The 17,765-nt window shown below is 37.9% G+C and overlaps 1 protein-coding gene and 1 long non-coding RNA gene across 6 annotated transcripts in view; both read right to left on the bottom strand.

Moving 5' to 3' along the window:
• Positions 1–696: 696 nt before the first annotated feature.
• Positions 697–2,896, bottom strand: LOC308061468. The gene is made up of 2 exons (XR_013927238.1): positions 2,798–2,896; positions 697–2,510 (listed from the first exon to the last, which is right to left on the bottom strand). It is a non-coding gene; the product is annotated as an uncharacterized lncRNA (long non-coding RNA).
• Positions 2,897–11,577: 8,681 nt separating this feature from the next.
• The window catches only part of JPH1 (junctophilin 1), an 84,138-nt gene continuing 77,950 nt past the window's right edge, over positions 11,578–17,765 (bottom strand). The window contains exons 5-6 of one of the 5 annotated variants that reach the window (XM_080381424.1): positions 14,109–14,204; positions 11,578–14,002 (exon numbers count right to left, since the gene is read on the bottom strand). In XM_080381424.1, the coding sequence (XP_080237550.1) occupies positions 14,124–14,204 (81 nt within the window). In that variant the 3' untranslated portion in view covers positions 11,578–14,002; positions 14,109–14,123. The remainder of the gene's footprint in view (positions 14,003–14,108; positions 14,205–17,765) is intronic. The other 4 variants (XM_080381423.1, XM_080381425.1, XM_080381426.1 and 1 more) reach the window with 4 other exon arrangements.

Genomic DNA, 17,765 nt, shown 5'->3' with positions numbered 1-17,765 from the left:
TGAGCATTTTTCTCCATTGGTAGTGTTGTGCAGGTGAAGGGGAAGTGGCCATTGCAAGACAGTGATTTGAGGACTGAGATCTATTGACTTTATATTCTGCTCATGAATCAGTGTCATTTCTGACACATAAATTCTGAGACATTAGGCAACTCCACTCCTTTGAGTAGGTGTGTGAAGCCAGTCATTAGATTTGTATGGGCAAATGGCTGGAGTGCTCACCACATCGTGGGCTGTGGGGAAAGAGGACTGACTCTTGCTGGGAGGATTAGCCTGAGCTCTCTGGCACACAGATAGGTAGGTAGGGGACACATGGGACTTGGGGTCACCCAAACTCCCACTACAGCAAGGTTGTGATCAGTGAGAATATTCACAGGCTTACTCAGCTGGTAAGAGGGATCATAACTCTCCTGCCATTAAACATAAATAACTGATTACAAGATTAGGAAGAAATTTTTACTTTCTTGCTTCAGGGTTTTGTTTGCTACCTCTGGTACGGGGCCCTGCAATAACATTCCCTGCTTGCTTTTGTAGCTATTTCATATAAGGTTTAATTGGTGAACACACTCATTTTGTCGGATTGCTCTTTCTTTAAAAGGTATGTTGCAAGTTTTGAGTGGAAGTGGTACATGGGGTGCCATTGGGTAGGACCATTTCCATAGGTGCTTTGTTATAATGCAGGATGATAAAGGATCCCAGGCAGAAGCAGTAGCCAGTGTAGTGTTAGAAAATCAGGATACTGCTTTGAAGTTTTGTGTGTGACTACACTGACATTGGCACCTATCCTGTTACTACGAAAAGGTGTAAAATCTACAAAGTGCCTACTCAAGAACTGAAATCTCATCGGTATTACATATTTTTAAAGGACACAAACACGCAAAAGCTCACATCCCTCTCATTTCAGTGAAATATAGGTCCCTTTGCAAATGCTATCCCAAATTTGTTAGCAGAAAGGCTTTAGTTTCTACTTCAAGGATGAGCATCCTAACATTTAACATGGCATCTGCCCAGAGTTGTGGATTCTGCAAAGCCCTACTTGAATTCTGCTGAATACTTAGGAGCAAATTTATTAAGGATTAATTTTCCAAAGGTAGTGAAATAGCAAAATTTGAGAGATTCAATTTAATTTCATTGTTTAATCTTGATTGAGATCTAATTTAAGCAAACAAGCTGAAAATGTCCCATATACGCCCCTTCCTCCCCAAAAGAGAGTATTCCTGCATTTGGATGAATGCTTGCTTATTCATTTGTTATGGTAATGCTATGAATAAGTAGATGTTAATTACATCTTTAATGGAATTGAATTAATGTAATAAATGATCACCTATCTTTTTGTTAGATTCCAAGTAATTATTTACGTTCTCATCGTACTCTGATTTTGTTTACCTGGGTACAAAAGCATCAATTTCCTATTCTTTCTGGTGAAAACTGTAAATTTGTCCGTGGGAGAAAGTAAGTCAATTAATGTGTTGGTCTACATGAACTTTTCAAGTGGATGGGTATTCATTTTGAAGTCATATGATCCTGACAAGAATAGTGTCTGTGAAGTCAAGGAGAAACAACGTCTAGCATCTCCGTGTCCTTAAACAAGCTGTACATTTCAGTAAATATCAGAGATTTATTGGTGAGCCAGAGGGAGATGAAGGAAAGGCTAAGGTTAAGACTACCATTTGTAACTTTCAAAGCACTAATAGGCAGGATCAAAGTTTAGCCCTTTGAAGTCTCCCAGGTTGAATGGTGCGAATGTTTACTATCAACTGCTGCTTCTCTTTGGAGCTGTGTCAGCACAGCACATTTTGCACCCATGTCCTGAATGACATTTGTCTCTTAGTAGTTAAAAGGAAAATCAGTGTAGAGTGGAACCTCTTGCATATTCAGTAATAAAATGTTACATTTTGCATTGTTGATTCACCTTTATGTTAAAGACCAAAAGGCCAAATTGTGTGATTCTCTGAAGAATATTGAAAAACTCATGAAACTCTGGTGAGACAGGTAGACCTTAACAATAAGGAGGAAATAGGTAGCTTCCGTTTCTGGTCTGGCTTTTTTACTCGTGTCATTCATCCCAAGTCACTAGTCAACATTCTTTCAAAACCAAGTAATTTTTCTGTGTAGAAAGCAAATTAGCTTGCAAGAGCTCCTATCCAGCTATAGAGTAGTCGTTTTTACTGCAATTGCGTTTTCTACAGTTTATAATAGGTATTGGTTGACCACCATTACCACTGAACTAGAGTATTAACTTTCTATCTTATATGATTTGAGTAATGCAACAAAGGTAGGTAAAAAAGGGCTCTCTGACGTAGATGTGCCACAAACAGCACCTGTGGCTTCCAGGAACAAAGCCTCTTCTTCAGGAAAGACCCAGTGTCTTCTTTAAGGGATGCAGATTGCTAAAGATTGAAAGGTCGTTCTGGAGTGATGTGTGCCAGACTTCTGTATTAGATCTGGTTTTATGCTTGACTTCGATTACTTCTGCCATGGTGAGTATTAAGGTTAGAAATATTGGAGTGGCACTGTAAAAAACCAAAAAGGAACTGTTAAGGGTGGAGGGGAGAAGGCCTTATCCCGTTCCTAGTTAAAGCAGGTCTCTAAACAGCAGTGGTAGCTCAGGTTTGCAAAATTCATTCATCTGTTTCATAAATTCTGGAAGTAACAGAGTTATATCAAACAGGTTCAAGGATTCCTGTTAAGAAAAGTGATTAATGCACTTTGTTAGGCACTGGGCAGTAAGAGAAATGCAGGAGGGTGCAATCATACAGCCACTATAGACAACAGAATGCCACTTTTCACATTTTCTTACCTTTTCTCAGCTTTTCCCAGTGTCTCCACAGATGTACTCCAGATGCATTTCAGGTCTCCACTACTGTTATTCGAGATAATACCCCATAGGCAATTCTACTCTAGTTAAATATGTTAATCAAATTAATGCACCATTAATACATCTGTAACTATCCCCCTTGGACTATTTGCTGTGTTCTGGAACAGGCTTGTGTTTAGTCCCCTGATACAATGAGAAGGTCTAGAAGAATAGGAAATAATAATACAGCCTGCAAGCTCATGTCATGCCAGCTATTTCATGCCAAATGTTGTTCTCAAGCACCTGGCAAGCACAATTCATTCATTTTCCAAATGTCAGTGGCCAGCCAGCTCCTCAGGACATTCCCTCCCAACACAGGGACACTCGATAGGTGCAATCGAGAGGCTTTTGGCTGCTGGCCTTGTTCCCGAGTCACGTGCACAAACTGTAAGGATGGAAGCGCCTCTTGTTTCTGGTTTTGTCTTGCAGACGGCAACTTTTTCTGCTACTCTCTCTGTTTATTTTACTCTGACATCAGTATTTCACGGTATTTCAACAGAGCTTCCATAGATGCATATTTGCAATACTGAAAATGCTCCACAGGTGCCTAGATGCAACAACTGGTTTCTGCTGTAATAAGCAAAATGTTCGTGGCATGCCGTAAGCACCTAGCTTTCAGGGGCCAGCACAGCTGTGGGAGTTGGGCACGTGCCCAGAGCTGCTGTATGTGCCATTATTCACCACCGCCCCCGCCAGGAATCGGTGCTCCAGACCCAGCCTTGGTGGGGGGAACGGAGGTGTCAGGAGGCCTCTGCCTGCCAGTGACTGAGCCTGGGGCACTGCTTCACCACCTCCTGCTTTCCAGCTGTAGGTTACATCACAAGTCCTTTACCTTATAACTTGTACTTACAGTTGGCTGGCAGCTGTAGCATCATCTGAATAGTGAACTGAAAGAAACCTTGTCACTGCACAGAGGATGTCCTCAGCAGCCTGTCCAGCCAGCCTTCGAGATGCAGGTTTGGCTTCACTGGACATAATACGACTGTATACCAATAGTCCTTGAGGTTCTCTGACTCATAAATATAGCCTAAAACCACTTGTCATTTCCATCCAAAACGAATTCAAATTATGTTTCTTCCTATGACTGAAAATACTTGTTCTTCAGTGTTTTGAATAGCTCTCGTTTTAGTGTAAAGAATGTGAGACAGGTGAATGCAAGGTCTTGAAATGTCAGCCAATTAGCTAGTAGTCATAAGGTGAATGGAAAATGTCCTCCCTTTTTTTTTTTTTGTTTATAAGATAGCATCTTACATATCCGAACACTTAGCAGTCTGTATCTCTGGCAGCTGAAGCCACACTTCGTATTTTTTGTGTCAATCACTACAGACTTCCAAATTAAACAATTACTAAAAAAACCTCTGATGCTTAAAAGAAAAAAAAAGTTTGTAAAAGTGGCCAGAAGCATTAATAATAAATAGACTTACAGCTAGCTATAAGCTCTATGCATCCAGTATTTTTACATACCTGGCAGCAGTGGACTATGGAAGTGCTCAGTCTCCTGGGTAAAGGATGAAGCTCACATGTCCACACTGAGACTCTGAAATGTCTTTGGTGCCTTCAGGCTGCTTGACTGAGAGAAATGGCCAGTTACGGGCAGGAAACAGTAAAACTGCTGTTTCTTGCTGTCTGAGAAGAAAGGACACTGGATAACATTTTGCATGTGTGTGTGTGTGTAAAAAAAGCCACCAAACCACACCACCTCCCCTTTCACCTTCCATGAAGAAGTGGGTCTTGGCTGAAGCCCTAAATCCTCAAAGGTGTGTGTGTGCCTACATAGCCTTTTGGGGACCTGGCAGAAACTAATTAGCACTCAGGTAAATCCAGATTGAGTGAAATCTGGAAGGAGTTGCTGGCTAAAAGCCGTCCTCGATCCTGTAATGTTCACCTTTAGGGAAAAGCTCATCTTTCCTCTCTGCATGGTCAGACAGGAGACAGGTTGAATGATGCATGGTCAGAGAGGGAGTGCTGATGCTTTGGAGAACTGACATTTGCTTGGAAGGAGGGCTGTATTTATGATCGTGCTTTTTACCGATCAGGTTCTGTAGCCATTCACTCTGTTCACGTTAACATTTGCACTAGTATGTAGTACGGAGTAATAGTCTGGATGCAATTAAACCCCTGTGCAGTAGACAGCTTTGTCAAGGATGAGGGGATGGCAGTACCGGATTACCAGCGCATATGGCCGCTGGTGTCAATGGAGCACTACAGCTTACTCTCTGGTTAAGTCATCTCCCCCTGAGGAAGTTGCATGAAAATAACAGTTAACAAGGGTGATAAAGACTGTGGAGACAAAAGAGAGTGAAGAATCTGCTAGCAATATTTCTGTAGCAAGCAGATGACCGAATGTAATTCCAACTGTTATGTAATTTCTTGCATGACTCACAACAATACAGTCTATAGAGCATATGCAACATCTGGTACAGCAGCAAATCGGTGTAAATACCAACAGTTTTCGTTGATCTTTAGTCTTAGACAGGTCCCAGTCTTAGAAGATGCTCACAGAGGAGTAAACCTGCAAATTTGCATTAATCTTTCAAATAAGGAGCTTGTATGATTATACAGTGGTTCAATTTTTTTCTTGTTTTATCACATCTTTATTACTAGCAGGAAAATCCTATCATATAAAGTATTTTTCTTAGAGCAATTTTACACAGTCAATAAAATGTACTTCTACCATGTCTGCATTATTGACTTCTTTCAGTGGAATTCAGGCCAGCCTGCTGCAACAGCAAGCTGTTGTTTTCTGCAGGTTTTGGACACAGATGTTTTCCTGAACATTTAATAAAAGGATGCCTCCTGATAACTTCAATTATTGCCACAATATAAACATTGTGTGAAAGTCCATTGAGTATCTTCAGCTGAAGGAGATGGGACACCTGTGCTGCCGTTGAAGACCTGTTGCTGCCTTGTTGTTGCTTCTTGGGTCTTCTTTGGGCTCCTAAGCTATCTTTGCTGCGCTTCAGCGCGGTGTTCCTGCAGGACTGCCTGAGGCTTCCCAGCCCACTTCTTGCTTGTACTCCCTCCTGCACTTACACATCTTCCTCAGTTTAGCATTTGTGGGTTTTGGCCAATTATCCCTTCCACTCATGTGTGCCTTCTGCTAAAATCCTCACATTTTTCTTGACTCCCTGCTGCTCACGTTTTCTTCTTCCTACCATCTGTCTTCTCCTAACATCCTCCTACCTTAATTCTGCAGTACACTCTCCTTTAAGTTTCTATTCCCCATGTAATATATGTGTTCCTGTAAAGAAGGGCTCATTCCCAGTCCCCCAGCTCCTTCCCATCACACCTCTGTCTAATGCCCAGGTTCCTTTATGGAATCAATTAGCATAGAATCACAGAAAATAGGCACTAGGGAACACCCAGCAATCTTTCCATCTGTAATACTGTCCAGAGTAAAAATATGAAATCCTACCATTTCTGTAGTAATCTAATCCAAAGATATTATTCTTACAATTAAATAATTTTCTTTATGCCTATGGATCTCAATTTTCATGCAATTTAAGTCCATCTGTTTTTGTCTTAATCCCCGTGGGCCCAGAAAGCAGCTTTCTAGAGTAGCTGTTGGTGTACTTAGGATGGTTACTTCTCAGTCTTCTACCTTCTTCATATTCCTGTCTAACAAACTTAGGATGGCTACTTCTCAGTCTTCTACCTTCTTCATATTCCTGTCTAACAAATTTCACTTTCTTCTGTGTCTGATATCATCCATTTTCTTCATAATTTTCCTCTCCATAAACAGCCCTTTTCTCTCTAACATATATAGGTCCCCCATGGTTTCTCCTTTCCACTCACTTTCTTACCTTTCCGCATGCTTTCTACTCTCTTCTGTTTTCGATTTCAACATGTCTATCCCGCCCTGTTCCTAAATACCTGTTTCCAATCCTTCTGGCAATGTGTGTTCTGCTGTATGTATCATGGGTGCCTGTGGAGGCTTGTTGCAATCTATGCCAGGAATGTGTTGCCTTGGTATGGCAGGAATGCATGGAAGCCATCCGCTGTGATGTAAATGTCTTTCAATTACCTCCTCTTTGCAAAATGTCTTTTTTAGTCCCAGCCCCTGTGAAATGCTGCTGGTGCTCTTCTGCCTTCATCGTTTCCATGGTAGCCGATCCCATCCTTTCATGACTTTCTCATCAGTGGCCTAAACAAAATCTAGCACTGTTATAATTAAAATGGAAGATGGTTTTACAATATTTTTGAAAACTGGGCGGTAATACATGATAAAAGTACTTTGCAGCTAAAAATGGGTAAGTAATTAAGCACTATTATCTTAAATTATGATACATTCAGAGGTATTCTGTGGAACATGTCCTGAATATAGTAAAATTGCAATGTTAAATACAGTTAATGACACTGTTCCAGAAGTACAGAACGTAATGGTTTAATTAAGCCAGAGTTACTGCAGCCTGATTTTAACTAACTTCCCCCCTGCCCCTTCCTTGAAAGCACTCCCAGTCCAAGCATTCCAGTTGTGTGCCTTTGGAATCAGACCCAGATTTGGATTCTGACTGAAATCCCCAAATTAAAGCCTGTAGCTCCAATGGCTGATCTGAAATCCAGATCCAAATGCTGTCAACCTTTCGCATATTTGTAGGCCAGATTCAACATTTTCATAGCCTGCAGTTTTCAGCTTAGTATCTGATTTCCTCCCGCTTCTCCCCCTCCCCTCCCGCAAATGTCTTTGAATAGTAACTGTGAGGTGTTCAGGAGCTGGAAAATTTTTAAACTTAGCTCATTAAGTATAGCTTAAGAACTTTAAATATAGGCAGTCATTCTCAAACCTGTTGGTCAAGATCTGTCTTTTGTGGTCTCATAAAGTGTCTCTGCCAAGCTGCTATTCAGTGAACAACAATTTGGAAACTTGAGAAAGAGCCATCTCCTTTCTCACATTCATGTATTGATCCCAAAGGAATTCAGGCACTGTCATACAACGTACGACATACACATTATTACAATGAATGATAACTGGAATTCTACTCTTTGACTATACTCTGTTTTCTTCCAATTTGGATAAATCAGCATAAAACCCCCCAGAGCTCAAAACCTATGGCTTAAAGCCTATACTTCACCTCTCTGTCATTTATTGCTCTTTAGTTAATTAACACTGAAAGCAGTTGTGAAATTAAAACGTAGTCCTTGTCTAAATGTATGTGCCCCAATTTCCACAGAGCCATCTGATTAATCACTGTAAGACATGGAGGAAGACATGAAAGCTCAGGCAAGTGAGCAAAACGACATTTCCAACAGCCAATATATTTTATTCTGTCTAACAATCCACATGTTTGTATATCAAGTCCAGAAATCATCATACCACACTGTCCCAGTAAATCACAACCCTCAGTAGGACTCCTTGGTCTTCTGAGTTGAGAATTAGTTTCACGTGTATGGCCAGTCTTTCTCACAGTCTTACTGGGGATATCTGTAGTGGAGCTCATTAACCCAGTTGATACCATATTTTTTTCTCAATGGTGACAGCATTACATTGGTTTCTATGAATTACGAAGAGCCATTAGAAATCTCTGTGTATAGTGTTTTCAGTAATTTTCTTCTCTTCACATACTGTGTTTAAATCACTGTCCTTACAGTGGAGACGGTGAGTATAGATTTGATACTACAATACAGTTGCATAAACCAGCATCAATAGTATGCAAAAAAATGGACAAAATGAAAATTGTGATGAGTCATGCAATTCAGTGTAGGACAAACTGCAAGAGAGATGAGTTCCATAGCTATAGAGAGCTAAAGTAGCTGCTGCTTAAACAAGCGTGCCCAATAGATAAAGTGTGAGTTACTGGAGTAAGTAGCTGAAGTGTGGGGGCAAATGGCTATGTGTGGGGAAAAGGAGAGCAAGGTGAATTTGCTTAGAAGAGTTGGGGGTGTGTGTGTGGTGGGATGGGCAGTGAAGGATAAAAGATAATCTATAAAATTGTGGAAGCACTGAAAAAATAAAACCAAAACCTTTTCAAGGGTGATGATAAGGAAAATCCTGTTCTTTTCCATCATTGAAAAAAATCAAAACCTTCCTTCTTGGAGAAATGGCACTCAATATTCCCCCAGTATGCACCTAAACTCTCCTAGGTAAGCAGTCCAAAGTGATTGTGAAAAATTTTAGCTGAAACAAACACATATTTACATGATGAAATGTAGATTATCAGGTTAAGAAAAGCTGGTCAGTTCCCTGCCTTTTTTTTTTTTTTTTTTTTTTTTTTTTTTAGTGTCTAACAAACAAAAGGAAGAAACGTGAGAGATTCACAAATTCTGTTACCAGCTTCATTTTTGCTGTTGGTTTTATGGGGGTGAGGGATTTGTTCAGCTGTTACAGTGATGGTCACAACATAAACTTCAGATAGATGTAGTTTTAATTTTTTCCACCTAGTCTAAAAACCAGTAATGTTATAGACATTTTTTCTTAAAGATGTTATGTATGGAAATTATATTTACCTCCTACATTGGTAGGAGGTGTAATGTCTCTTATTTTGCAGTTTCTGCATCCAGTAGGAAAAAAAAAAAAAAAAAGAGATGGATACTGTAGATGCCTCAGCTACAGCATGTTGGTATACACAGCTTCTTGCTCAGACTTAACATAATTTCTATTTTTTCCTGTTGCTGTGAATATTAAACGCGAGAATGAGAAGACTACTTCATTTGAAAGGCTTATTTAATTTCCCTTCTCTTCATTTTCTTTGTTTACTGAATCACATTTCCATAGGAGAATGGTATGTAGAACTGTCTGCCCTGACTAACTGGTTCAAATGAACGATGAGTAAAACCATTTAGATATAACTCACAACCATGTTTCATTAATAACAACTAACTAGGAATGTTACTGTAGCTCAATATGTAGTGAATTTCTGCAGACTTTTATCATTGCATCCCCATTATTGTCAGAATCTTTTAATATTGTACCTGAACAGAGCTTTTAATAGATATGTAATGACATCATTAAAAGTTATGTAAATAACTACTTCACAACTTTTAATCACTCATAAAGAGGCATTTACTCCTTCTAAAGTCAGCAGTTGTATTAATGATTTTTTTAACATCTGTATTTGAAAGGCAAGTTGTAGTCATATGTGACAAAATTTCTGCTTTGAAAGCAAATCCCTCCTTTTAGAAAGTAAATAAAAACTCTGCATTCCTTATTGCTTTTCTGATGGAAGGAAATGTAAGGACTATACATACTAAGTGAAGAAAGGACTGGTTATGCTAAAAAGCAATGATGAAAGATGATTTGTTTTCATCAGCCTTTGGCACTGCAACATTACTCACTGTTCTTCTGCGTCTACTATATATATTGTTTAATCAGGTAAATGGAGTTGCCCAAGAAACCAGACCTCAAATTCAAAGATGAGAGCTCACAGCTTCTGTGGGAAATCACACAACTGTGCCAGGAGAAGCTACTTTGCCTGGGAAAAATTTCCTTGCATTGAAGTGGGGTAAAGTTTTCCATGCTACAGTAGAGCAAATCTTGGAGCACTAAGTTGCACTGTCTGTCTATATTTTTTTTCTTCCCCTTAGGCATAGCAGATGCATTCCCATGTAACCCCATTAGCAAGTTGACAACAGATATAAACCACCGGTAAAAACATCTCAGAGGAAGAATGTCCCTCTGCTTTCAGACACCATAGAAAAATCGTTGTATTTCTATGCACATGTTGATTTTTTTAAAATTACAAACCCTCATGGGCAGGGAAAGCTGTCATATTTCTCAGCTGATTAAGAACATTTTCCCTTCCATTTCTGGGCAGATCCTTTGCTTGTTGCTGTTACGATTTATATATGCCTGAGACTATTATCACATTCATCGGACTTAAAAAATATTTAATGTCAACTTTACTTTTATTATTGAACATGTTATACAATGTCAATCCCAAAATGACAGAGAAGAGCTGTCTCAGTGAAACTGACTTCAAAATTTTCTTGCATTACAGCTATTTATTTTTCTTGAGAATGTATTTTTCTCTACTCGAAGAGCCAAAATTTTTCTTTAGGGAGTGGGTTATTGCACAGAAAATAGGAATTCTTAAAGTTAAGCTTCATGTTGGTAGAATTATTTTAAAGAATAAGACAGTAACAATTACTTCCTAAAGATATATTTCCATTAAAAAGGAACTACTAAGAAAATTTGCTCTCCTTTTCAACTAAACATTAGGATTTCGGTACAGTTGGCTAATAAGCCAAACTGGAATCACAGAAAATAAAATTCTTAGCTGATTTATTAGTTCAGCAAATGGGGTGGCTTTAACACAGTTGTAATGCTGAATTTTCTCTGTGTAGAATATTGGCTCACAAACTTCATGTTAATTTTGAACCTATGAAGACCTTGAGGAGGGAAGTCTAAAAAAGTTGTTGATTCACTTACAAGAACAGCTGTTGATGGACCAGTCATTCACTGATTAAAACAAGAGTGATTGAACTATCCCTGTACTGCAAATATAATTTAAGACACTAAATTTATAAAGATACAAACATTCTGTATCAGAAGATAAAAGAAGGCATGTAAGGAAACTCGACTTTTTTTTTTTTTTTTTTTTTTTTTTTTTTTTACTTTTAATTGTTTCCCAGAATTATTTTGTTGAAAACAGTAACTTCCAATGGTTTCAAAGGGGCAGGCCTTCACCCATTTTCCTGCTTCACTTCTCGTTTATTGAATTTCTTAGAAAAATTGTTTCCAGAGAGTGAACAAAGTAGATCATAAACAGAAAAAACTAGCCTGAAACTCCATTAATAACCAACTTATTTTTATTAGAGCAAATACAGTTGTGAAAACTGTACATTGTACATTTTGGGTCAAGAATTATAAATAGAGAAACTCATAGATAAAGAGTTCATTCTTTGACAGCAAGAAACTTCAAATAGACAAAATGACATTATTAAGTACATTGGCAGGCTTCATTGTGCTGTCCAAAATGTAGTGTACAGTATAACAACCAATTATAAATAGCTTTTCATGTAAAATACAGCTGTGCACATTTTAGAAAAATACCAACAATTTGTCTGAGCTTTGTTTTAAAAAAGCTTATAAATTGTACATATTTATAAATGGCACTAACATGCTTACTTAAATTTATAAACATTTTCATAAGCTTTGTTACCCATTATTTCCAGAGCATAAAGTATTTTAAATAAACATTTAAGAGGAATTAAATACGTCAGTTACAAAATTACCTCTCCATGTAAGGAGACAGGGGGTGATTTCACTGTTGGATGGAACATTTTGTCCATTATGTCAAGGCTTACACAATAACTTTTAGAATTTTGTTCTTATTTAGAAATTACTTTCCTAAATTTAAAACACAATTTTAACTTTTCTTAAAAAATAAATATACATTTTTATTTTCATTTGCTCTCTTTCTGCTTTCTTCTTTATCCACACTGGTCAAAACACAGGATTCTCAACATACTTCTGTAAAAAACACCATGGTGTTACTGCCCTGCTCGGAGTTACTTCGCTGCACAATATTCAGTCCATACTTACGTTACTTTAATATGCTGCATCAAAAAATAGCTAATGTACTTTGTAAGAATGTTGCCCATTAAACCATGCAAACACTTAGAAAGTTTACAAACAGGTTCAAAAACTATATTGTATGAAAGATTTTCTAATAAAGATAAAATAAACCATAATACAAGCCCTTTGCTTTTTGTAGCTTTAAATTAAAATATTTACTTGCCAAATGACCACACCACATATTTTCAGTAAACAAGCATGCTTTTGATTAATATAGGGTACAGTAATTCCAGTATAATGGCACATAAAAAGAAACATGATCACATCATTTGAACAAAGGGCTGTGGAACTACTTAAGACAAACTTTCCAAATGAAAAATGTTGAGGCTTTTTTAATGCTGAGGTAAAATTATAAATGGACTTTAAAGACACTGAAGGCATCAAATTGATAAGCAATCACTTAACGTTTCTAAACGCTTTACCTGAATGTATTCAACACAAAGCTAGTATTTTAAAATTACAATAATTTATTATGAGCATTAGCTAGCTTAACTGTCATTGGCATCAATGTGCACTCAGACAAAACTTTAACTGCTGGCAAAATACCTCAGTGTTGAAACATAATAATTCAAATCACCAATTACCACAGCACCAAATAAAAAAAAAAAAAAAAGTCAACATGCAAAACCTGTATCTTGCCTTTCTTGGCTTATTCTGATATTTCAGATCCTGCTTAGAATACGTTCATATCAACTTAAGATTCTTATTCTTTTATTATGAAAAATTTTGCTTGCTATTGGCGTAAGCATTTGAACACTTTTAGGAAGATACTAACATCTTTAAATTTTGCAGTCATGGTATATTTCTTACTAAACCTTAGAGCAAAAGGGCTCTTCAGGTTTAGGAAAATTGATTTAAGATTTTTATCTCTGGATTAGAAAAAGATATTTCATTTTTTGCTTCTGCTGCTTGGCAGAACTGGTAGCTTTCTCCAGGTTGGACTAGACACTATGTTATGGCTATACATCAAATTTCATAAACAACGAATGAACAGAATCATGCACAGGCAAATGAAATTCAATCTCCCAGAGCACTGCAGGAGATGTTAAAAGCAGCAGGTAATGGAATAAGACTGGTGACTGATGCTGCTAACTATTTCTTCTAACGAGATAGGAGTGAACGCTGGAATCACTTCCACAGCAACAGAATCCTCTGACCACATTCCTCTGGCAGTCGTTTTCCCATCTCCCCACTAAAAACATCAGACGGTAAAATAGTAAGGCAGCTGTTAGCTTCCATCAACAAAAAGTGCAGCTCCGTACATTTCCAGTTTAGTCACACTCTGCTGGAACAGATGGAGAAGCCAACTCACTTCACTGGCAGGGCTGCTTCAGCAGATTATTTTGTTTGTTTTCCAACATGGCTGCTTGCTTCAGCTTTCAGAGGACCCCAAAGCCACGAGCCATCAGCAGAGAAACTGATCTGGGGCCCTGGCTGAATTTTCCAAGTTTCATCTCTCTTGCGTCCCATCCTAATTCCAAGCCTCCTTCCCTGTGTCTGACAGGTGCCATTTAAAAGGCTGATGACACAACTGCAGAGAACTGTGGGCTAACACCACTAGTTGTCATGACTTCACTGAAGGGTCAAAACAGTTACATTATTAAATAACTATGTTGAATCACATTCAGGCATAGCTAAGATTGAAGTAGGGAACATTAAAAGTATGCAAAGAAATTAAATCTTTATCATTTGAGGTGGGGTGGATATGGTGATTTTATATGAAAACAAGACCTTTCTTACCTTTCCTAATTCCAATCAAGTTAGAAAATGGACAAAAAGAATGGCTAAACCAATATTCAACAGCATTACGAGGGCGATCATGACTGAGTTAGGGCCCTGAAAATAAAATGAAGATATCAGAATTAATGCAAACTTCCACAGTGTACAGCAATGAACATGTCCTGAGTCTGGAATTTTTACCGGTTTTGACTTTGCTCTGAAGGATTACCTAAATATTAAACATACAGACTCTGCTCCTGAAACATAGCCATTACCCTTGGTATTCAGGGGAACTAAATATTATCTGTGTGAAAATAAGCTAGATAAATACAGGTGAGTGTATATTATTACACTGTTCTTAATTACACTGAGATTAAACCATCTCACAAATATGACTGCATAAACAAATGAAAACAAACCCATCAACACAAAAACAATATCACCTTAAGATAAAGCAAAACAAAGAACTTGAACTACTTCAGGAAAGCTGGACCACTGCTCTTCAACCTTACAGCAGATTCCTTCCCTAATTCCAACCCATTTCAAAACAGACATGACAAAGTGTTTTACGAAAAAATACCCTTTTTCTGATAATCAAAGGAAATAAAAAGTTACTTACTGTTGCACTAACTTACCTATAAATGCTTCTATTACAGATTTAAAAATAATTTTACTTGCAAAATTAAACTTTTTTTTTTATTTATTCTGACCCTTTATCTTACAGACCTATATACTGAAGAAATGAAAAGTCTAAATACTTTTTACTTTCTTAGCTAGATCTAAACTTGGTTAGGAAACTTAATCATTACACAATTTTAGTGTATTCTGTGAAGCCAGAGAACAAAGTTTTTAATTATTTTCAGCAATTTTGGATAGTTCTTTAAACATGGATGCTTTCTAAAAAGCAGCTTGAAATAACGTCCAGAACAGCTCAGTTCTTCTGTTCTCTAAATGTATTTGGTTTACTACAACATAATTTCACAGAGATTTGTATACACCTAAATTTTAAGACTGCACATTTACTGTAAGTAGAAACAGAAAAACTCTTCACTCAGACAATACTTCTGTAAGTCATAAAAAAGCCCACCAAAAAGTCTCGGCAGAAAACTGTCCTCTGGGCTACATAAGGATCACTGGCTTGCATAAGAACTTACATATTTCATTATAAATGACATATAAAGTTTTTCACTTTCCACATGAGGCATGCCTTAGAGAAGTTCATTATGCTTAATGAAAATGCTAACGTTAGCTATGTAATTTCTGGAATGGTAAGGTGTAAGAACTTACTATTATTAATTTGCTGCAGCAGTGTCACTGGGAAGATATTCAATAGTACCTGTGTGATTATTATATCACATGCTCTCATCCTGAAACAGTCTCATTAAACACTTTCTGCCACAACACATCTTTACATAGTAGTTAAGATGGAAGGTGAGATGTGAAATGCCAGGTTCTTAAATAAGTCACAAAATATGTTATGTCAAGTACTCCTTAAATCTCTGGGGAGTCTAAACGCAATCGGCACCTCTATCCATAAAGGCCATAAAGTTCCCTTTGCGCCTCTTCAGAGGTGTCTGTTCACATGCTGAGGAACTAGATGTTCAAGTTCAAACTACGATTGAAACTATTAGGAGGCTAGTTAAAGGTTGCCATGGGGTAATGATATTGTCAGCAACACTCACATTTTGCTTCATGGCAGAATGTCTAAAATATTTTTTAGAAAATTGAAGACTAGGTTTAATGTCACCTTAGTAAAAAAGATTTTGAATATCAAGTTCCCACTCACCAGTGGTATGTTTTAACCATTGGATCACAGAAGTGGAACCCTGTTCCTTCCTTCTTACTGAAATGACTCACAATGCGCCAAAGAATACGAGACACTTGGTGACAGACAAGAGGCATAAAAGGAAAGCATGGCTCCAGATATGGTGACATTTCTGATCACAGCACTGTAAGCAGCATTGCTGTAGTAGTGCATAACTCAAGGTTGATTTCTTCTTCCTCTTTCTGGCACAGTCACAATTGTGCTAGCTTGGGTACTTCTACACTATTCTACTGTGAGGGAAATCAAAGTTTCCATCAGGATTCCCACCAAATGCATTTGGCAGTTGTGAGATTTATGCATGAAAGCTATACTGGAAGACTTTGAACTATACAACATGTTTTACGTGACATGACACAACAGCTACTTTGAGAATCTCTCAGTTTTGCCGTCTTGGAATGTCAGTGTCAACACCCTTAGAATGAACCTTCCATTTAATGAATCTCATGACAGACAAGAATAGTACATACATGATTTTGTTACATTATCTCTCTACAGGAACTGTGATTACACTAAGATTTGGATTCAGCATCTTTCTCTTCGGTGCTGAGACACTGAAACAGGTTTCCCAGAGAAGTTGTGGATGTCCCATCGTTGGAAATGTTCAAAGTCAGGTTGGACGGGGCTTTGAGCAACCTGATCTAGTGAAAGATGTCCCTGCCCATGGCAGGGGGGTGGACTAGATGATCTTTAAATATCCCTTCAAACCCATTCTATGATTCTAGAATTCTAACAGGGACTCCCTGTATTATCAAAATCAGATCAATAGTTCCCTTATAGTTTGGGATGCCACCCAGAGATTTTACAGTTATAGTGCACCAGGAGCTGCAAGGAACTGTGAAGGAGATCATTGCCTAACACCATTAAAACTCACTGGGATTTGGCCATCTAATGCTTTGTGTATTTGTAAATAAAATCCATGGAAATCAAGTTGATTTACTACTATTGAGGAAAAATTTGGACCTATGGGGACCTCACAGGAGCCAGGAACTATTCACAGGAGCCTGAAATATATCCTGAAACAGCATCCTGATAGCTGCAAGAGAGCTTTTGGCTGAATGGCAAGTTGAGACTGCAGTTCAAACAGCAACTCGGTATCATTAGCGCATGGTTTTATGGAATTAAGCTTCATGGAGGGGGAAGGGACTGCTCTATTCATGCAGTCAGGTTAGGTACAACAATGTCACCACAGTAACATGATTAGGCTAAAAAAACCTAGGGGCTATGGTGTGCATCAAGAAATCTCATCTATAAAGACAGAAGAAAGTGACGTCTTAAGAACTGGGTTGTTGGTTTTATATGAAGATCAAAGAAAAATGTGTTATCTGTTTATGATAATGAGTCTATGCCTTATACAAAGAAGTAAATCTCATCTCCTTTGGCCTGCTATGTGCATTTTGTTTTCTCTTCTGGTAATTACAACTTTCAGCTTAAAGAAGAATTTCCTAATATACTAAAAATGATCCAACAATATTTGTGGAGCATATGGTTACTATGAATAAACTACTACCTGTATTTGTAGACACCTATGAAATGAGCATTTAATGCTTTAAGACAAATACCATAATTAAGACTTTAGTGTCCTGCAAGGGCTTAAAATAGCAAAAGACAAAATTAGTCTGAACAGTCCAAGAGTGACTAGAACAGGTGCACTAAAGAAGCTGTGGTAGAAAAACTCCAGTCCTGCTTAAAAACTGCCCTTTCAGCTTCTAGTAAGTCAGACACTTACACAGTTAAAAATATAACCGTACGATTATTTTTCATCTGGTAAGGAAGAAGGCTATTTTCCTAAAATGTAGTGCCAGGAAATACTAAGACTAGTCTTGTAATCCCACTGCATTAGGAATGCCTGTTAA

Source organism: Falco punctatus, assembly GCF_963210335.1.
Source record: "Falco punctatus genome assembly, chromosome: 3".
Taxonomy (NCBI): domain Eukaryota; kingdom Metazoa; phylum Chordata; class Aves; order Falconiformes; family Falconidae; genus Falco; species Falco punctatus.
Note: the sequence above shows the minus strand (reverse complement) of the source record. Positions and strands in the feature narration are given on the sequence as shown.